This window comes from Uloborus diversus, chromosome 1 (genome assembly GCF_026930045.1).
Source record: "Uloborus diversus isolate 005 chromosome 1, Udiv.v.3.1, whole genome shotgun sequence".
Lineage (NCBI taxonomy): Eukaryota > Metazoa > Arthropoda > Arachnida > Araneae > Uloboridae > Uloborus > Uloborus diversus.
The window spans coordinates 164,644,847-164,665,836 of NC_072731.1; the positions used below are offsets into that span (position 1 = coordinate 164,644,847).

The 20,990-nt window shown below is 31.8% G+C and overlaps 1 protein-coding gene across 1 annotated transcript in view; it reads left to right on the forward strand.

Moving 5' to 3' along the window:
- Positions 1-20,192, forward strand: part of LOC129216832 (transcriptional repressor scratch 2-like) — a 46,657-nt gene extending 26,465 nt beyond the window's left edge. Inside the window, exon 2 of the mRNA XM_054851052.1 lies at positions 19,246-20,192. Within this exon, the coding sequence (XP_054707027.1) occupies positions 19,246-20,192 (947 nt within the window). The remainder of the gene's footprint in view (positions 1-19,245) is intronic.
- The last annotated feature ends 798 nt before the right edge of the window (positions 20,193-20,990 follow it).

Genomic DNA, 20,990 nt, shown 5'->3' on the forward strand with positions numbered 1-20,990 from the left:
ATAGTCTCATTTAATATATGTATTTATTGTAATCTAATGCAAAACGGGAAATGTTACTTTGCTTTGCATCAAAAATACCCTCCAAATAATGATGTACATAAGGGGACGGGGTAAAAATTAACTAATGATTGAAATTTTGAAAAAACTTAGCAAAGTAAACTTTAGAATTGTTCTGAAAATGCTATTTATAGGTGTAAACCATCCCTTCCAATCTTATCCCGTCGCGCGGATAGTTTCCTATGAGCAATTCTATATGAGATAAATCACCTTCTTGACCTCACCATTTCCGCTTCTAAAAAACATTAGCATGAAGGATACATATGACGAGTTAAGTAATCCTGCCGATTTTTAGATTTCTATTTTGAAAACTGTTTGAAATAAAAGCCTGTAAAAAAACTCAAAATGTGCGAAAAAGATGAAAAGTTTGTTCTTACAAATGACTATAACTTATCTCCAAATTTTAGTAGAAAAGTTCAAAAAATATTATAAAGCTAAAAAATAAACCTTTTTATTTATATAGGGTCACCCGGGGTAAAATGGGTATAAAAAACAGCATTTTTAATTTCAGTGACTCATAGCAGAAATATCATGAAATATAATTGTGTTTTTCTTCAATATTCTATACATTGTGTATCTTAGGTCTAACTTGAACATAGTTTGTGTTCACTTTTTACTTTAAATTTAGTGTAACGGGGTATACCTATTTTACCCCTGTGTATACCCATTTTACCCCGTGCTTCGGGGTAAAATGGGTATACACCGGGGTAAAATGAGTATATGCTGTTTATAGTTGAACTACACTGTTACTAATGGAGAATTTTTTTAAAAATTGAGTATAATTGCATTGGAGGACAAAAACTGTAATCCAAAACAACCACAAAAAATGATTACAGAACCAAATTTATGAACAAAAGGCACATTGGCAAAGACTTGCGGTTTGGCTGAGGTAGTATTTTTACAACTTTGTGATGCCTGCACAACATCAATGTCATCTTTCTTGGGGAGCACATAGAATAATTTAGCAGATGATTTTGTAGCAAACTTCTCAGTATATTCACCTTCAGCTGAGATTTCAGTGATTAAACCTATGATTTCCACAAATTTAACAACCGCCCTGTTGCCAATTGCTGGAATTAGCAACTAGGAGAACCATTAGTTTTCACTTCTACTTCATTAGTTATTTTATCAATTATTGTTAATGTTTTTTTTTAATTTTATTTATTTTATGTGTATTTATTTATTTTTTCTGCTGTTGTTTGTCTCTTGCCTATTTGTGTACAATCTTGCAGCCACCTGCTCTGTAAATACAACATCTCCCACCTTTGTTCAGACTCTTACTTTTTTTTTTTTTTGTAAATTTTTAATTTCCTTACCAGTGCTAAAAAATGGCTGTGAACCAAGAGGTATAGTAGGAGGATTAAGTTATTCAGTACAACTTTGCTATGAGGCATAAGGATTCTGTTGTGATTGTATGTGAGGTTGTACTTAGACTATGTTCTGGAAATGGGGTTGGTTTGTTTTAAAAGGAAATTAAAAAGACAGCATATTAGCTATCAATACTTACTATGTTTTATAATGTGTAGCAATGAACCATATACATAATAAACTTACAGTAAATTACTAACCTACAGTAATCATGAACTATATCGATAATAATCAAAAAATATAATACCTTTAAGTACTAATTGGCATAAGTTATAGTAATTAAAATACAACAAATAAATGAAGAGTAATTATTTATAAAACTTTTTAAAAACATACTTTTAGTTTGATGAATAATATCTAAAATTTGTCTTGCAAAGATAATTAAGTTTTTTAATCTTTATGCATTCAATTTCTTTAACTCGAAAATGTTGGCTATACCTATTTTACCCCGTGCAACTAAAAGTACTACAAAGTTTTTGTAAACATTGAAATTTACTTATTTTTTGAGTTTTCTAATAGGAAATTTCTTTTTCTATCAAATCCAAATAAAAAACTTCCATAACTCTTCCTGTAAATTTTTCAAGAAAGAAGTTTATCACTCACTATAAACGCATTGCTTTGTGTTCTGAAAAATAAAATTGTTGCTAAGCCTGGTAAATGAGTTGCTAGATTTTTTTTCCTCAAGTCAAAATGTTGCCTGATATGTAAACATTTTCATTATATTTTTTTTTTCAAAAAATGTTGTCCAGTGGAATAAAATCAAGAAAAAGGCAACTATACCCATTTTACCCCGGCTACCCATTTTACCCCGGGTGCCCCTATTACATGACTTTCTTACGATAGATTTAAGTTTCAGGGTCATTCACCGTGACAAAAAAATATAGCGAAGAATGGTTTACCCCAAATAATATTATTTTCCTCAAAATCCTGAAGCAAGTCAACTTAAGTTTGATCAGTTTTTTTCCAAATTTTCAATCATTATTTGAATTTTTGAAATTAAAATTTAAAATAAAAGAATTCATTGTACTCTCTAACTTCTCCGATATTTAGGAGTAAATTATACCAGTTAAAGGTGTCTGTTGGCAATAAAAATTTTTTTTAAAAAAACACGGATTCAATATTTTTGTATTTTTAACTGTTCTGTCGATGTACAGAGTTTTATTCGAATCGGTGATTCAGACTTGGATTGGGTTAGTAATATTGCGAAGAATGGTTTACCCCAATTAATATTATTTTCCTCAAAATCTTGAAGCAAGTCAACTTAAGTTTGATCAGTTTTTTTCCACATTTTCAATCATTATTTGATCTTTTGTAATTAAAATTTAAAATAAAAGAATTCATTGTACTCTCTAACTTCTCCGATATTTAGGAGTAAATTATACCCGTTAAAGGTGTCTGTTGGCAATATTTTTTTTTTTTTTTAAAACACGGATTCAATATTTTTGTATTTTTCTGTCGATGTACAGAGTTTTATTCGAATCGGTGATTCAGACTTGGATAGGGTTACTTCTAAGATAAATTCAAGTAAAACTTAAAAAAAAAAAAAAAAAAAACTCAAATAATGGCAGTACCAGTACTACCTTTTGGTCGAACAATGAGCCATTTTATGTTTTTGTGATGAAAACTTTTTTCTTTCAACAGGTTTCGCATATGATTTTATCATTGTCAAAACATATTTTGAACTAATTTGCAAAACTACCAACTACCCCAAACCTACTATTCCAAACCATTACAAGAACATTCAAGTAAATTTTTGACTATGTGTGAAACTGTGCTTTAAATTATGAATTCTTAATTTTTGTAAGTTAGTTCTAAGGTAGATAATGGGGTACTTGTGATGGAAACATCGAGGGGCAAAAGTGAAAAGTTCCTATACTATCTCCATACTATTCACCTTAGTGTATTATTTTATAGGCATCAATGTTAATCTTGTATATGGATAACAAACAAAAATCTTCGAATGTCCTTATGCGTAAATAGTTATAACAATTTGTGTTCTATAACCAGTTTGTGAATTATTTGTTTATTATTATTTTTATTGTATTTTTTTTTTGTTTTATTGTTATCGTTATTATTATTATTATTATTATTATTATTATTATTATTATTATTATTATTATTATTATTATTAGTATTAGTATTAGTATTACTATTGTAAAATATTTATTCATATTATTTTTTATTTTTTAACTATTTTTGTTACTGAATAGTTGATCAACAATTTTGTGTCATATAGTAGTACTTACAAGAAATAAAGAGACACAAAATAGTTTAATTTAATTTAAAATTGATGCTTAAAATAATTTGAAAATACATTATCATATTCTGCTGATATATACATGCTGTTTAGTTCTGAAAAGGGACCTTTTATAATTTTTCACTATTGTTTCACCTTGAATGAATGATACAGCAAATTTAAATATTTTCATTTACCACATATGAGGCAGTGAGAAGCAAAAGGATTCAAGTGGAAAAATTGAAAATTTGGAGATAACCAGTACACATGGTACGTGAACCTCTCCTCTGTCTTGGGGAGAGAGATGATACTAGTAGCCCTGGTAGTTGCTGTTGTATAGCATGATTTAGAAAAAAAATGCAATGAAAGTCTACTTAGGATGTATCTTTAAACGCGTTTTACTCAAAACTTGAAAATGTCCACTTACATCCCTTTGCTTCTCACTGCTTCATATGTAATCCGTAAAAATGCCTTTATTCAGAGCGATGTGAAAACAATGTAAAATCCCATTCAGTACGAGTAGTGATTAAGAATTATATCCAAATTTGGTGGCCTTGAGAAAGTTACTTGTAGCATAGACTATTGGGTACGGTACGCTGATGAAAAAAATCATTGTTATGAAGGCAGTGTTATTAAAACATGTACAACAAACCTGATTTTCAAGGTCACATGTACATCTTTATTCAATCAACCCTAAAAACATATTGATGGCACAAAGCTAAGCAGCAGAGCCAAGAGCAAACAAGGTGTTTTTTCTGCTTTTTTTTTGCAAATAGCTGATTTTCTCCGGAAGTTCAGAACTTGTCCTGCATACATAAAAAAAGTCTTTAAAACATTGTAACTTCTGTATAAAATAATTTATGCAAGTTTTGAGCTTACCAATATTTGTATGATTAATTTTTCAGAATAAAATTAATCATTTATGTTACTTTCTACTCAAACTGCTCAAAAACAGCTATAGTATAAAACAATCGTAATGCCATCAAACATATCTGTTATAAGGAAAAGACGGTAAGAAAGATTTTGCTCAAAATCAAGTAGATTACGTTCAAAACTTTTTTAAGAAATTCGCTCAGTATATTTATTATCTTATTTGTAACGTTAAAACAAATGTTAACCAGTTATTAAGCCCCATAAAATATGCATTATAATATAAACTACAACTGACAGATGTATCTAAAATTCACGGTTAGCCATGCTGCTTTAAACAAAAAGCCGGTGTTTAAACAAATTTCTTAAAATGAATTAAAATGTGGTTAGGAATGTAAATGAATGTAAACGACATATTAATGCACAAATAAGCAGAAAATGAGCATTTATAAGCATGTCCTGATTACTTTTGCATTACTACGTTGCATTTTATTCTTTTACTTTCAATTCTTGTAGTTAAGAATGTAAAAGCTAATTAGTTTTTGTTTCACAACTACCGTTGCTCAATTTTGTAGTGCAGTGGAGGAGATAACATAGATTTAAAAAAATAATATTAAAAGGAAAAACGTGTTGCTAGTTGGATATTTACCAGAAGGAAAAATATTTTTTTCCCTTTTTGTGCCATTAAATTAAATTCTCATTTTGAGGTTATTAGTTTTGGGGGATTTAGTTAATTTTCCTGGGGTCCATTTTTTAACTTAATTAATAATTATGTTCAAAGTTCATGTAAAGAAGCGCAGAAATTAGAATAAAAGTTCAAACAAACATTTCTTAGAAACAACATACATCATCATTGGAAAGTTGATCCATCCATGCTTTATTTATTGCTCTCCTGTACAAAACTTTAAATTTCTTTCTCTCCTATCTCGTCCCATCGCTTCCCAAATCCATATTTCCATCGAAGACTCGCGTGTTTATCTTTATTTATCGAGTTTAAAGCTCACAAAACTAGAAACTCGTGTCATCCATGCCCTGATTTCTCATCGGCACTACATTTCTACGCGGGCTTGTGCTGCACCATCGCGCATGAAGCAAATGCGTTTCGACGTTCCTCCTTTTTATAAATGACGTTGCAGTCGAATCAGAGGCGTGACATTCGACTTGGAGTGGTGATCAATCTCGCCTTTTCTTCCTCCCCATTTTTTTCTGCTTCTTTTTCTTTTGGTTCAGTCTTTTTTTCTTCTTCTTTCCTTCCATCTCGTTCGAAAGCAACCTGTGGAGGGGGTCGAAAAAACCCAATGGAACTTATTGATCATCGAGCGGTGCTTGGGCCTTCTGCCAGAAGTCGGTGGAAGGATTTCTTGATGACTTCTCGCTTCCGTAGCCCCAAATTGACTAACGGTCCTAGTTCTACGTCTGGGTTCTAGTGTATTGGTATTGCATTACCAGGACTACGGCGCAGGCATTAATGTTATTATGTAAGCCGCGCTGTTACGGGGAACGTCGGGGGCACAGAAACAATCGTTGATTTTCGTCCACTTACGCTCTTTTCCGCAAAAAAAGTTGTTACTTGATGGAGATATTGGTCATTATATAGATTGGAGCCGACCATTTGCGTTGGATCTTCCAAGAAAACTGAAAGAACTATCCAGCACTTACATATGCTTTCGATATATTGCGATCAGTTCTCCCAGATCCTGCTAATTATATTCGAACAGATGATTGCATTTGCAAGAAAGTTTTAACTTTAGTGACATAGCAAAGAGAAACTCTGTTACAACTCGAGCGGCTGTTTTTTTAGCATTTCATTGGTAAAGTTTTTATTACACAGTCACAACAAGTTTTAAATCTTTCGTAAAATTTGGTATCTATGATAGTGACAGAAAATAAAATTGAATACGTTTGAAAATTTTAGGAATTTTCATTTAAAAATTTCAGCTGTTTCATGATCTCTTTTCATGTCACAAACTTATTGTTTTAAAGAGCATAATTTGAACGTTTAATGCTAATTTACATCTAAAGTTGAATAAACTTTTGTACTTGGAAAATAAAAAATGAATAACATCGTTCAATTGCCCTAATTGCAGATTACTGCAGAAACGTGTTTTGGGCTTACGATGAACCCGCCCCAACACAGAATAAGTGAGTTAACTCAGCTTTTTTTGGATGTCTTTCATAAACAAGCTGAAGTATTTTGCATTAAAAAGAGGTTCCTTGTGACCCCAAAAGCACGTGTATACAGTAATCTGCAATTTCTGCCAGTAAAAGTTATTTGAAACTTCATTTTCATTGCTAACTAATTTGTGAGAATTTTTGTTATCATTTATATAATCTTCCGCTTTAGTATTTACTATTATGTAATCAAGTGGTTAGAAAAAAAAAGAACTTGCATTAGTAAATTAAAGTAAAAAAAAAATACTTTATATATATATATATATATATATATATATATATATATATATATATATATATATATATATATATATATATATATATATATATATATATATATATATATATATATATATATATATATATATATATATATATATATATATATATATATATATATATATATATATATTTAAAAAGAATAAAGAATAATTTATAATATTTTTTTCTGGAATACATTTAGGTTGTTCGTCCCCCAATGATATTTAGGAAGACTAATTGTTTGATCTGTTTCCCAGGTTTTAAATTTCAGATCCGTTGTTGGGGAAAGAAGTTATTTTTTTAGTATATTTCTTAACTTATTTAAAGGTATCTTTAATATGTTCAAGAAAAAAAAACTTAGAATGGTGTGCATATATTGCTACACTTGTGTCCGATTTTTTTGTCTACTCTGAAGAATTGTGAATAGATCACGATCAGCATTATGGATGAATTTCAACGCTTGTAAATGTAGGGGTTTGCCATTTATTTTTAAAAAATTCTGAAATAGTTTTACTCACGTTTTAATAATCAAATATAACATCTGAATTTAAATACATGTTTGCTAGTAATTTCGTTTCTCTTTGAAGCAAAAATTCGTGTATGCATTTCTTTTTTTTATTCTCTAAGCTTTTCAATTCCACAATATCTTTTTTTCTCAAGAATCACTCTTTGTCAGTTAAGAAAAAAAGAACTCTTTTTTTATGACATGAAAGTACGATGTTTTTCTGCAGCTTTCGACATTAAATTTCAAAATCATAAGCTTAATTTAACCCCTCAATTGAACCTGCTTGTGAATTTCAATTGCGTAAACTTTTGATGTATGTGTTATTTAGAATAAATAAGATACGATGATTAATAGCATTAATTGTTAAAAATAGAAACCGCAGACAATTTAACTGATTAAATTGGTAAACACATAGCTAGATTAAAATGTTTTAAAAATTTTACTTAGAATGCCATTTTAGATTGTAATGCATTACCAGTTTAAACTAAAAAGGGGCATTCAAAGTTTTGATGACACCGAAAGGTTTGAATTACTTTATAGCATACATAAAATACACCGCCAGCTCAGTCATTTCCACACGCGGACTGCAGTTTCGTGCTTCTTAGCACTCATCATCTCGGCATAGGAAAGTGACTGAGCTGGAGATGGAAAACCTCTTAAGGAAGCCAAAAGTGCCAAACAAACTGGTAGCTAATATAGAATTAACACAGACCAGACTAGTGACCGAAGCAAGGGCGGTAATTTACTGAATATACTTCATAGCATGTTTGTAAACATTTTCCATAGAAAAAGAGAGTATATTTAGAACATCCTACGTCAAAATTAACCCTAGCGTCAATGACCGGGTACCCGGGTACCTTTTTGCGACTTTTATCATAATTTTTACGCTTTGTAACAAGGTCTTTTTAAAATTGCTTTTAATCCTTGTTATTTACATGAATCTGAACTAAAGAAAGTTGTAACCGTGTTTTCAAACAATTTTTTGGGGGGAGTTTTTTAGTCTTTAAAAATTTTATACCTAGATTCAATGACCAGGTACCCGGGTACCCATTCCACTGCACGTCAAAAAATACCCCTTCAAAATGCTTCTGACAGCAATTTTTGATGATTCTCATGTAAAATGCGCATTTGAACCAAATTATGACCACCATTTTCCCCCCTCACTCCCCCTCCCCCCCTTCGGCATTGCGCACCCAAACTATATAACGCTTTCGGCAATTACATAGTAATTATTTATATTTGATAGGGAAAACAGCATTGTATTCACCATTAATATTCTTCTGAAGGGTTAGAGAAGAGTATAGTTCAAAAGCATGAACATTTGTAGCAAGTTGGGACACTCAAGCGCGTACCCTCCCCCCCCCACACACACAAAAAAATAAATAAATCTAAAAAATCCTAAGAAACGATTTTTTTCCCGATAAAGGTTCGTTTTTCAATTTTTTCACTTATTTTCTGGTGTAAAACCAAAAAATTGGACTCGCTTTCCATGTCCGAAATTTTTTTCGCACTGCAAAAAAAGTAAAATAAATAAAAATTAATAAACATTTGAAAACATTGCAATTACACACGAGTCACATTGCAGATCGTAGAAGCAAAGAAAGTTTTCCGTATAATTTACATTTATTCGAATTACATTTACAGATATAATTAAGATTTTAAATTAAATGAAGTATACTCATAATTATATTTCACAGGGCACTACACCCGTTGGTTTTCACCATTCGATCAAATGCTTCGAAATTATCAAAATTTGATCAGTCGTGTCAACACTACATTTTGTTTTGTTATAAAACGAAATAGTTGTGACTTTTGGTTGCTCCAGAACTTCCTTCGTTATGATGTGAAGTGGAAAACAATATTACGGCCTTTTCTCTTTTTGTTGATGTACGAACATATTGTTACATCATCAGTGATACCGAATTAGGAACTTCGTTTCCCTCAATATGTAGACAGTAATATTTCAGTTAGAATATATTATCTATCTTTTTTCTTTTTTTAGTATACCTACGAATGCCTGACGGCATGACAGCAAAGGTTGAGCAAATGATAGTGGGGATAAAATTGCAGATAATATTTTTTGGTACAACATGCCTATGTGTATATGGTATGAGTTTCGCGGGCCTCATGTGGTCCGCGGGTCGTAAGTTGAACATCACTGTTATAAATAAATAAAATATTACGAATTCGCTATAAAATACCAAAGTGTAAACTCTAATACATCCAGTCTTACGAAAAAACTGGAGAAACACATTTGTTTCTAACAGACAAATTAGCGTGAAACGGAAACATAAAACGCTGGAAAACAATAAACCATTTTGTTTTTTGGTAAAAACAGGGTACACAAACTTCCCCAAATGAGGGTGGAAGAAAACGTTTCAATTAAATAGGAGAGGTGTCAGAAAAAAATTATTTTTCTGTTCTAAATCTTTGAAATCCAAAATGGGTACCCGGGTACCCAGTTATTGAAAGTAAGGGAAAAGTTTGGTCATTGACGCTAGGGTTAACCTGACACATAGTCTAGCATAATCTATGCGGTACAAGCATCATATAATAAATTTGTTTTCCAAATTGAAGTGTTGTACGGGCAGAAAGTGAAAACTAGACCAAACACTATTTTTTTTATTTTTGATATAATTCACTTGAAATCTTAACTTACTCTCTATCCTGCACAAATGCGGCATTTACCTGCTTTTGGATCAATAATATTGCATTTTGCAAGACTTATGTTAAAACTGAAAACATTAAGAAGAATCCTATATTCTTCCGACCTGTGAGCTGGAAAATTTAAATGGAATCATTCAGAGAATGCTGAACATCCCTTCGTTGGTTTTATTTCAGGATATTGACTTTCAATTTGTTAAATGGCGAGAAGGAAGAATTTTAATCTTTTGCTATTCATTGAGTATGGGGAACAATTTTCAAAGAGAAATAACGTTCATTTATTTTGGGGCAAAGACAATTCTGTCCTTTTATTGTTACAGAAACAATGTTACGTAGTTTTAAAACTATTTTAATTACATTTCACAAGGTTTAAATTACCGATTCGATCCCCAACAAGCCTCATTTTAATGTCTCCTACAACTTTTGATAGATCATCCTTGCTATTCATTAGCCAATGTAGAATATCTTTTGTTCAATATTGCGGCAAATATTTTACCAAGTTGTAATGCTTGTGTAAGGCAAATTGCTGCCTATCAGTTAAACCAGAAAATCATTAAAATTTGTACGAGAAATCAACTTTTTGACTTGTTTTAATATTTTGCATTTTATTACTTTACACTGTTATAACCAGAGGGTCCAGACGAGTGAATATATTCCCCCTAAGGTGAAAGCATGGTGACCAAGGGTGCCATACTGGCCAGGAAGTAAAGCAGAGGTGCGAAAGTAGCAGACAGTCGTAGACAGGGGTGCCAAAACAGCAAGCAATCGCTAAATGACTTGCTGGCGCATGCGCTTCCGGCATACATTCACCATTCAACCACTTCAATATGGCGGACGAATGATAGGTTGCACTACGCGTGGCTTCTACGTCTTTCACATTGAATGAAGTACATTATTGGATTAAATCTCAACTTTTGGAGGATAATTCTTTAAAATAACAAGTAAGTACAGCTTTTGATCACTTTGGAGCTTTTAGGGCTTTCAAACATAGTTAAAAGTACGTTTAATGGTTTTTAGTTACCGTTAGTCCGTTACGATACCGTAGTACCGTTAGTTGTTTATTTTCAGGTTACCGTTACTGTCGTGAAAATTCCATCATTCAAAACGCTACTAAATGTATCTATCATTATTTTCTTGAGTACTCGATAAGCAACATTTAATCACTGAAATAGTAACCGCAATGATATTTGCAATAATCAACAAGTGAGAGCCTAAATAAAAATGATTCTTGTGCTTCGTGTAGCGAGCGCAAAAAATAAAAAAGAAATCTCTCTCCGTCTATCTTTTTCTTTTGCTTTTTCGTTCAAGTGTTTGAATCATTTCCTGTTAGCGGTTATTCGATAGTGTTAGGAATTTCTTTAAATTTTTAACTGTCGAAAAATTTTATGCGCATTTTATTTTATTGTTATTTTGATTGAAATTTTGAACGTTTGAGAAACGATTTTGTTTTTCCGTAACTTGAATATCCCAGAATATTTTTGGCTGTTCATGTAAATAATTCATAAGTACATCTACACTTTATTTTCGGTGCGGTTATAAATGATCATTAACTTAACTATGATTATTCAAATAATTACTCGTCTTTAACTTTAAATGTATTTGTGACAACTCTTTGATACCAAATAAAGTCTGTAGATATTTATTGTTTTATTCAATTTTAATATTACTTTGTAAGACAAAAAAAAAAAAAAAAAAACTCATCAGTACGCAGAATTTTTTCACAAGTTTTTTACAGCGCCGAGAGTTATTATAATTATTATTTATTTTATTTATTTTTAAGAAAAGGATAAAAATTTCACAGGTCTGCAATGTTTTTCATTTGTTTTTACCGACCCGTGGGTCAAAAGAGGTTGAGAAACACTGATGTAGAGAACGATCAGATGAATTAAAGCCGTGAGCACTTCTTAACTATGTTGAAAACTCTGAAATATGGTCAAATGCTGTAATTACAAGTTTTAATCATTTCCAGTACTGAATTCATGCAATGTGAAAAGAGTGCAAAACGTAGACTATCATGAATCAAAACAAAACTATTAAAAAAAAGAAAAATACAAAACTGTATTCAAAAACGCACACAATACGGGGGAGGGGGGGATCTACAGTAAGGGTGCCATTTCTCTCTCCGAAGGTTCATTCTTTTCACCCCGGCTGCCTATTTTTTAAAAGGTGCCTGTTTTTCACCCTATTTAGAGGTGCGATTTCGGCTCCGTATTGGGTGCCGCTGGTGAACAAGCGTTTCACTCCTGAAAGGTGCCGAATGCATCCTGTAGTTTTTACAGTGTAGCACCACAATGAGTTTCACATTTAGATACCATAGTTATAACCTCAAGTTTTAGTGTTTAACCGCATAAGGAACCCAAACGGTTTTTTACTAATTGAGTTTTAAAAATTCATAATTATTTCAATTTAGATTTCTCCTTGCAATAATTGAAATCCGTACCAAAATTATTGTATCAAGCTGTGGTAGAACTAATCAATTTGAAATACTTCAGAAAAGTTGTTCAAATCTCATTTCAGCTGACAGAGAACACTTTGTAAGTTAGCATATGTCATCTAATAGACTCTGGTGTTTAAAAAACTGATTCTTGTTTAATCTGATTGGTTATTTTGGTTCTTGATTTGCGTGTCTGACATGTAGGTTTGTTTTAATGCCGTCAATGAACACATTTTTTTTAAGCATGCTAAAATTCATCTTTTATTCAAACGTTTATGATAAAAACATTGAAGCAAAATTAGGCGCAAGAAGCAAGCCAAAGGCTGAATTAAGTGCTACAATAGAAAAAAAAAATATGTAGGGTTAAATTTTGCAAGAACCTAATTAGATAAGATTTCTAAGCTGAAAATGCCGCACTGAAGTAAATTCACTGAACTGCTTTTTGTAATAGTATCTCTAGACTATTTAATACATTTTAATGAATAAAGTACTATAAAAAAAAGTCAACATTTTTCTTAAATGAGCTGATGTGTGCACCATCAGTTTCACCTTCATTTTACTCCAATTTAATGTCATTTTCTCATTATTAGAAGTTTTAATGTGATTCAATAGTTTACTCTCTAAATATCACTAACAATGGCCAAATTGAAACCAGATTTTTAAAAAAATGAAATAAAAATGAAAAAAATATATTAAAAATAAATAAATAAATAAAAAAAATTGCCAAATTTGCGGCCAAGTTGGTGACAAAACTTGGCGACCAAAAGACTGGCAATATATAATCAATTATCCGCAAAATTATAACACCACTTGAGTTTACATCGAAATTAACAAAGATTTCCCTCCCAAAAAGGGCAAAAAAAAAAAAAACCCTTTGGAGTTTTCGAATGCAACCAAAAGGGAAGGTGCACAACTAAATTCCACTAGGGGTCGGCGTACCAAATTGCAATTTTCTAGGACATTCCATTCTTGAGTTATGCGACATACCTACACACATATGCACACACGCACATACGGACACACATACGAACGTACAGACGTCACGAGAAAACTCGTTGTAATTAACTCGGGGATCTTCAAAATGAATATTTCGGGTGTCTGTACGTTTTTAGGCATATGTCCACGTGTGGTCGGGATGATAAAAAAAACTCAACATTCATTCGGGGGTGAGCAAAATGGAAATTAAGGCCAATTTTTGAGTGAAAATTTTTACGCGAATACAATACTTCCTTTTTTGTAAAAGGAAGTAAAAATAGGTATAACATTTACATTTGTTGATGACCAAAATATTTTAAGCCCTATACTAGTTGCAAACGAGAAAATTAAAAAAAAAATCCTTTTCTTACTAATATATGAGCTTTTTTCCTACTTTTAATACAACATATGCCAGTTATGTTTTTCAGTGTTTCAGTTGAAAAAATCAATTCTGTCGATAGAGTTAAGCTTTTTAGCGACAGTTGTAACTTTCAACAATGGTTGAATGATGTTTTCAAATATCATCGGTAGTTTTCGATTTGCCTTGGAATATTTAAGAGAGACCATCTTTCTTATCATTCTTTATGAATTCTATTTAAGACTCAATGCTGTATTTTCGAAAATAAAAAAAGCTTTAATATTGTCAGAGAATTTTATTAAACATTTTAAAACAAACTTTCTTTCCCTTAAAAGGTTTTTATCTCCCTACGATTTCAATGTGATTAAAATCCTGAGGGTGAATAAATAATCAAAAAAGGGGCATAAACGTGACATAGTTTTAATGAAATAGATAGTGTCATAACATGAAGATACACACGATGCTTTATTGGTCAATTACTTTGATTAACTTTTAGAATCAGCATGAAACATGAAAAAAAGGCAAAAAATAAAAAGAATGAAAACACCTTGAATCTTGTGCAATTCCATCACACAAAGGCTGTCTATTATCCAATCATTATGCAGTTCGTGCAATACTGTATTAATCACAGCGCAACATCGGCGTACATGCGCGAAAGGGCTTATCGAATTAATAGCCATTCTCTACCTCAGGCTCGTATGTTACAGCGTGGAGCCCTTAACGCTTCGGTGCTGTTGCAGCAGGTTGTGGTTTCATGGTTCACTACGTTTAGTTGCTCAAGCCGAGAGCATGTCCTTCCTTGCAGTGCTAGGACGATATTTTTAGATTTAAAAGGGAAAAATGATTTATTGCGTCTAATGGCAGTGTGTTATTACATCCATAAACTGTTTGAGTAATGTAACAAGTCCTTTTGTGGAACTTGGGCGCACGTGAAGAGAATACGATTGCGTTTTAGAATGATTTTGGATACCATTTGCCGTAATGATGGCTAGTAAAGTAGCAATGATTTTCATACTGTTGATTTATTATCTTCTAGGGACATTTGCTTTCGGTCTTGATATTGCTAAAAATACAAAATATTACAGTTACTTGTGTTGCCATAGCACTGAAGTTCCAATTTTTCACTTTTAAAGTTGTTGTGCCCCCCACAAAAAAAAAAATATAATTTTAAAATGTACAATCCATAAAAGTGATAAATACAACGTTAATAAAATACATAATCAGCAAATCATTGCATGAAAGATCCTTCGACAGAAATTTAAGTTGGATATTTTAGAAATTTAAATGCTCACGTTTTCCATATTGTAAGAACGCCACTTGTAAATGTGAAACACGTGTATGCAATTATTTGCAAATTTCGCTGTTTATTACCGCTGTTTTTGTATTTAACTTAATCCCGTTGTTATCATTCTGTTAACATAGATGCATTGTTTTATGGCTTGGTGACAATAATTTATTTTCCCTGCTTGTTACTGCTTGATTTTAGAAATTTATCAAATATTAGACAATAAAATACTAATGAACCATACATATTTTTGAAATAGCTAACAACGTTTTATTAACAAAAATACACAATCGATTCTTAGAAATACAAATTTAAACCATCTTTTTAATAATAATCAAATTTTAGTTTTCTGTACATTAAAAAATAAAAAATACCCGTACTATGAAAAAAATTGTAAGGGCATTTTACCTACGTTTCTAAAAATCAACATATAGTTAAATAACATTTCTAATATTTCTTAAAATAATCAGAAATGTCGTAAAACATTACAATGTTTTGTTTGTCATGAAAATACGTTTTCAGTAAGAACTGTTTTCGTAGAATCTACCTGAAATATGATAAAGGGTTAAAACGGTAAATTTATGCGAATATTAAGCTGACGCTTACCCTATTATAACGAAAAAGAAGTAAGTTAGATTTTGAACCCATTTTTTCAAACATAGCTCAGTAAAAAGTTAGATTTTTTACTAATTTTTTGATATTTTTTCAAAGTGTACGAAGATTTTTGTGAAATAAAGTTTCTGGCACTTTTGGATAATTTATTTCTTAAAAATCAAGTTCATTAGATTGCTAACTATTTTCATGTAGATTTTGTAGAAAATACATCATAGATCTTATAATTAAATACCCATTCCAAAGTAATCATTTTCACCAATGGATAGGGGCGGGCGTATTTCATTGAAAGTTGTAAGTGTTTCGAACACTTTTGGGAGCCACGGTATCTTCCTCTATCATAACCTGAAGATGGAAACACTCGACACACGAGATAATGATTTATTACTGTGAGTAATCCGTAAAAATAAAGGCAACTTTTATTTTCAAGAATCATTCTCAAATGTTTGAATTATACGTATGTAACATTATTTTAAACCACATGCTACTATTTCTTTAATTACTCTGTTCATTGTAATAAAAGTACACGCTCAAGGATGCCCTCTTTATCGAGGATGAGTGAGCGCTGGAATGCAGAAAATAAACTATTTAAAAAAAATATTTGAATTTTCGATCTGGTGCAAGTTACTCACATTGAGAGACAGGTAGAACGTATCGGATGCTTATCCTTTATTTCCTTGTTTAGTCATTTATTAAAGTAGTCACATATCCGTAACTAATAACTGTTTTTCCACAAAATGTAAAATAACTTAGAGTCTGCTACTCGTGTAAAAAATAATTAAATCTCCGGCATTTTTCTTTCTTGGTCTGAGCAGTATCCGAAGAATGTTCAAATTGTTTTAATGATTTTCATTTTTTAAGAGAAAGTAAGGTAGAAAAGAGCAGCGTTCATTCCACAACATGCTAAAAACTCTCACGCATTTTTATTCTATACGTACACTTACCACAAGAATCCTCTATTATGGCAGCCTGGAAATGCCATACAGAGACATAATAAATTTGATGCAACTATACTAATCACTTTATTTTTAATGTTATTTCATTTATATTTTTTTATTTATTTGAAAGTTTGATGTAGATTATATCAAATATGAGGTGTAAATAAGCCTAATTTTTCCCGAAAAAGCACGTTTTTCATTACATTGGGAAAGCTACAGTTGTTTAATTGAATTATTTAGAAATATTTTTAATGAGCAAATAAAGGTTTGATAGAGTTTCTAAGAAAGAACGTACGATCAATATTATAGTTTTACTGTTTCAATCGTATTGAGAGCCACGGTAGATATCTAATCTACTCGACAAGTCTTCAGCTACTTCCCCAAACGAAGTTTAGACGCATAAAACAAAGCTTTAAAATGTGTGATACTACGGAGAACAACAGTACGAAAAGTCACGACTAAGAAAAAGCACCTCTTCAAAAGATGCTTTTCTGAGTGTTCTGATTTTGAATGGTAACCACTTACAAACTTACATTTAAAAAAAATATCTTCCTAGAACCCAAATTGAACTGAAATGTTGTTTGCATTTATCATAACAGCACCAGTTCGTTTTGTTTTCAGAATGAAGAAATTTTCCTTTTATCGTGACGAGTTTTTTTTATTTTTTTTTATGTTTTTTTTTAAATCTTAATTATTTCTTGTATCGTTGTAAAATTAAGTATTTTTAGTTGAAATAATATAAATATAGTGAGTTAATTTCTAGTTCTTAACATTTTCATTTATGACTCTTTTCAGTGGCGTTCTTAAAATGCGTTTCACCCAGGATGGAAATGTGTGGTGTCAACCCCCCCCCCCCTCTCCAAAAAAATCTTTTAATGTTTAAGTAAACATCACGGTCGTACAGTTTTCCAAAAATAGGGAGGGGGCTCCTCTTTTATGAAATAAAATTTTTAATTAAAATACATGGATAATTTATTATCATTTATTTAAGCTTTAAATAATTTTTGAAGCAGTGTAATGTTTTTTCAAACTTTGCTTTTGCAATAACTCAACCAAAAAAAAAAAAAATAAAAAAAATAAACGTAGATAAAAAGTTTATTTCCTGTATCTATTAACTTATTCAAATTCTTGGCTGCAGAACGGTAGATCATTTTTTCGTCGAAAAAAAATTTAAATAATGATAGTTTTGTGGCAATCTAAAGTAATGATGAACGCGTAAAAACTCAAAATGATTTTTTTTTCAATGTGTGTGTGATATGCAAAATTTATGTAAAAATAACAAACTTGAAAAAAAAATAAATAAATGAAATGAAACGAAATGAAAATTTTGCTAGAAATATAAAATGCAGTTTCATGTACATCACAAGTAAGATAATTACTTAAATTAAAAAGCGTTTGAATTAATTGTGTTCAACAATTACTCAATTAGTTTTTAAGTAGCTTTATACTTTGTTATTTTAGGATTATAAAGAACTAAAATAACATGCATTTAGTCAAAAATATATTATAATATTTAATATTGAAATTATAAATGAAACAAAAGAATTTCAAGATGCACAGTTGAACATTAAAGATTTTTTTTTTAATTAAAAAACAACAAACAAAATAAAGTTTATGAAAATAAATGTTGAGAGATGCTCAGATGAATCGCGAGTTAAAGGTAATGTTTTTCTGATAAGTAATATGTGTTGCAAGTGGTGTAGTTACCTATTAAAAGATACTTGGAAGCCATCCTAACGTTGAATTCTGATTTTATCTAATAGGAAAAAAAAGGAATGCTAAATTGTGTTTAGAAAGAATTGTGTTTTAACACCAGAAAGACTGAAACTTTCTGTATACCTAGAAAGACTGAAGGGACCAGTGTGACCCCTACTCATTTGTATGGTAAAATCTTTTGAAAATTCTTCCTGAGTGGGTGTACTTGCTCAATGCACCTTTTTTTATGACTAATAAAAAAATAGTACGTAAATATTTTCAGTTTTTCTGTCTTTACTCGCCAAAAGGTACAGTTAGTTTATATTTCCAAGAGCAATGGCTGCCGTTTGGTTGGTAAGCAATACGTACTGTATACTGTTTATAGCATTTGGGTATCTAACCGGCTTCACAAAGAGGAAGTCATAGGTTAAACTAGAGTGAATAGTATTTTTTTTAATCTACAGCAATTGGGAGAAATGAAAAAAAAAATCTTTTTTTTTTTTTTGGCTTGAAACAACTTGGGGGTCATTTTTGCCCCTCCCGTCTTTCTAGGAATAAAGATAAATTTTTACAGTACTTTGAAGCGAATGATTAAATGATTAATTAAGCATTTAAATAAAGTCACATAATGTTAAAGTCTTAAAGTATCATTAAGTTCCCATAGTAATTATTCGAGTTATGGGACGACAAACTACGCGAGGGGACACACTGGCCCACCCGTCTTTCTAGTATTAATTTCTATAAGATCTTTAACTACGCACGAAAAAAGGACAGAATGTTCATCATAAAATTATACTACTTTTTCTTTTCTTTAGGATATGTGTGCGACTTATCCTCCCCTGAATCTTCTCGAGACTATGTCTACATTGACAAGGTGGTTGGCGATGATGTTGTCGGAGGTATTGAGATCAAGACCACAGTCGAACCCGACACCCAGATGCCCCAAGCAGCAACTAAACACCACGTTATCACTATGGAGCGTTCCGGCCCAAGCCCATCCGGAAGCCTCAGTGACGCCAGTGTGAGTGACGTCAGCAGTGACGACGCGAGAACTGTGAGTACGCCACATTATCTCTACGATCAAGGAGATGGGAGTCACACTCCTACCGTGGGATACACATACGAAGCCTTCTTCATCACAGACGGCCGCTCTAGGAGGAGAAAAAATCCTCCAAAGCAAGACGAAATAGGACACACTGTATCTGTGAATTCGCAAGACAGACCTAGGTACACTTGCGGAGAGTGTGGAAAGCACTATGCTACATCCTCGAATCTCTCCAGACACAAACAAACTCACCGCAGCCCAGATTCCCAGCAAGCGAAAAAATGCGAAACCTGTGGGAAGGTGTACGTGAGCATGCCTGCTCTGGCCATGCATTTATTGACACACAATCTGAACCACAAATGTGCCGTGTGCGGCAAGGCATTCTCGAGGCCTTGGCTGCTGCAAGGTCACATGCGTTCGCACACCGGCGAGAAGCCATTTGGTTGTGCACACTGTGGGAAAGCTTTCGCCGACAGGTCAAACCTAAGGGCACACATGCAGACTCACTCTGCTTTCAAACATTACGCGTGTGCCCGATGCAACAAGTCTTTCGCCCTCAAGTCCTACCTCAACAAGCATTACGAGTCTTCTTGCTTCAAAGAGGGCGGTAACAAAGATTCATCGGCTGATGATGGGGTTGATGGTTGTCATCATGTCTTTGACACCAGCGATAATTCCTCTGATTTGATGGAAATAGGAACAGCACAAAGCCCTTGAAACTGCCTAATTTCTGTTTATGACTTTTTATGCATTATTTTTACCATACGTAATGTCTGCACCTCAGAGCCTGACTAACGTAAATCACATTGATCTACTTTTCAGGAGAGTGAAAATACTTTGGTCAGGTACATACAAAGGATGGCGCTCGCGCTCTTTTTACTGGTGAATAATTATAAAATAATTTATCTTATAAAATTACGTTGTGATTACTCGAAAGAAGATTCTACATATGAAGCCCTAATAACTGAAAATTACCATTTTAGTCTTCCGTTAGTCTGACTCTGAGATACAGATATGTACTTTTGTTTATTTGTCACCTTTGTGAAATAACCGTCAAGCTTAACAATGAACTGAAAAACATTTTTTTAAAGATTCCATTTTAAAAAGCATATTTTCAATGATAACTTGATACACTTTTGCTTTAATTAATACTTTAATAAGTCTAATCTTATAATGTTAAATTTTTACTTCTTTTAGATTATGTTTTTCTGCAGGAATTTTACATGTCTAGTCAAAAAAATATATGTGTGTGGTAAAGAAGGGTTTGTCACGCAAATAAGTCAATGAAAAGTGCCTGATTGTAACATCAGAGGGTAACGAAAAAGCAATAATTTTAAGAAATAGACCGCATATAAATAGATCAGAGAGAAGATAATCAATGTACTATTACAATTAAAATCGTTATGATTTATTATAGTAAAATTTATCCTAAATAAGTATGACGCTTAAAAATATCACATATTAATAGTGTAGCTTGGCATAATTGCGTAATATGTGAATTTTAAACGCAAATTT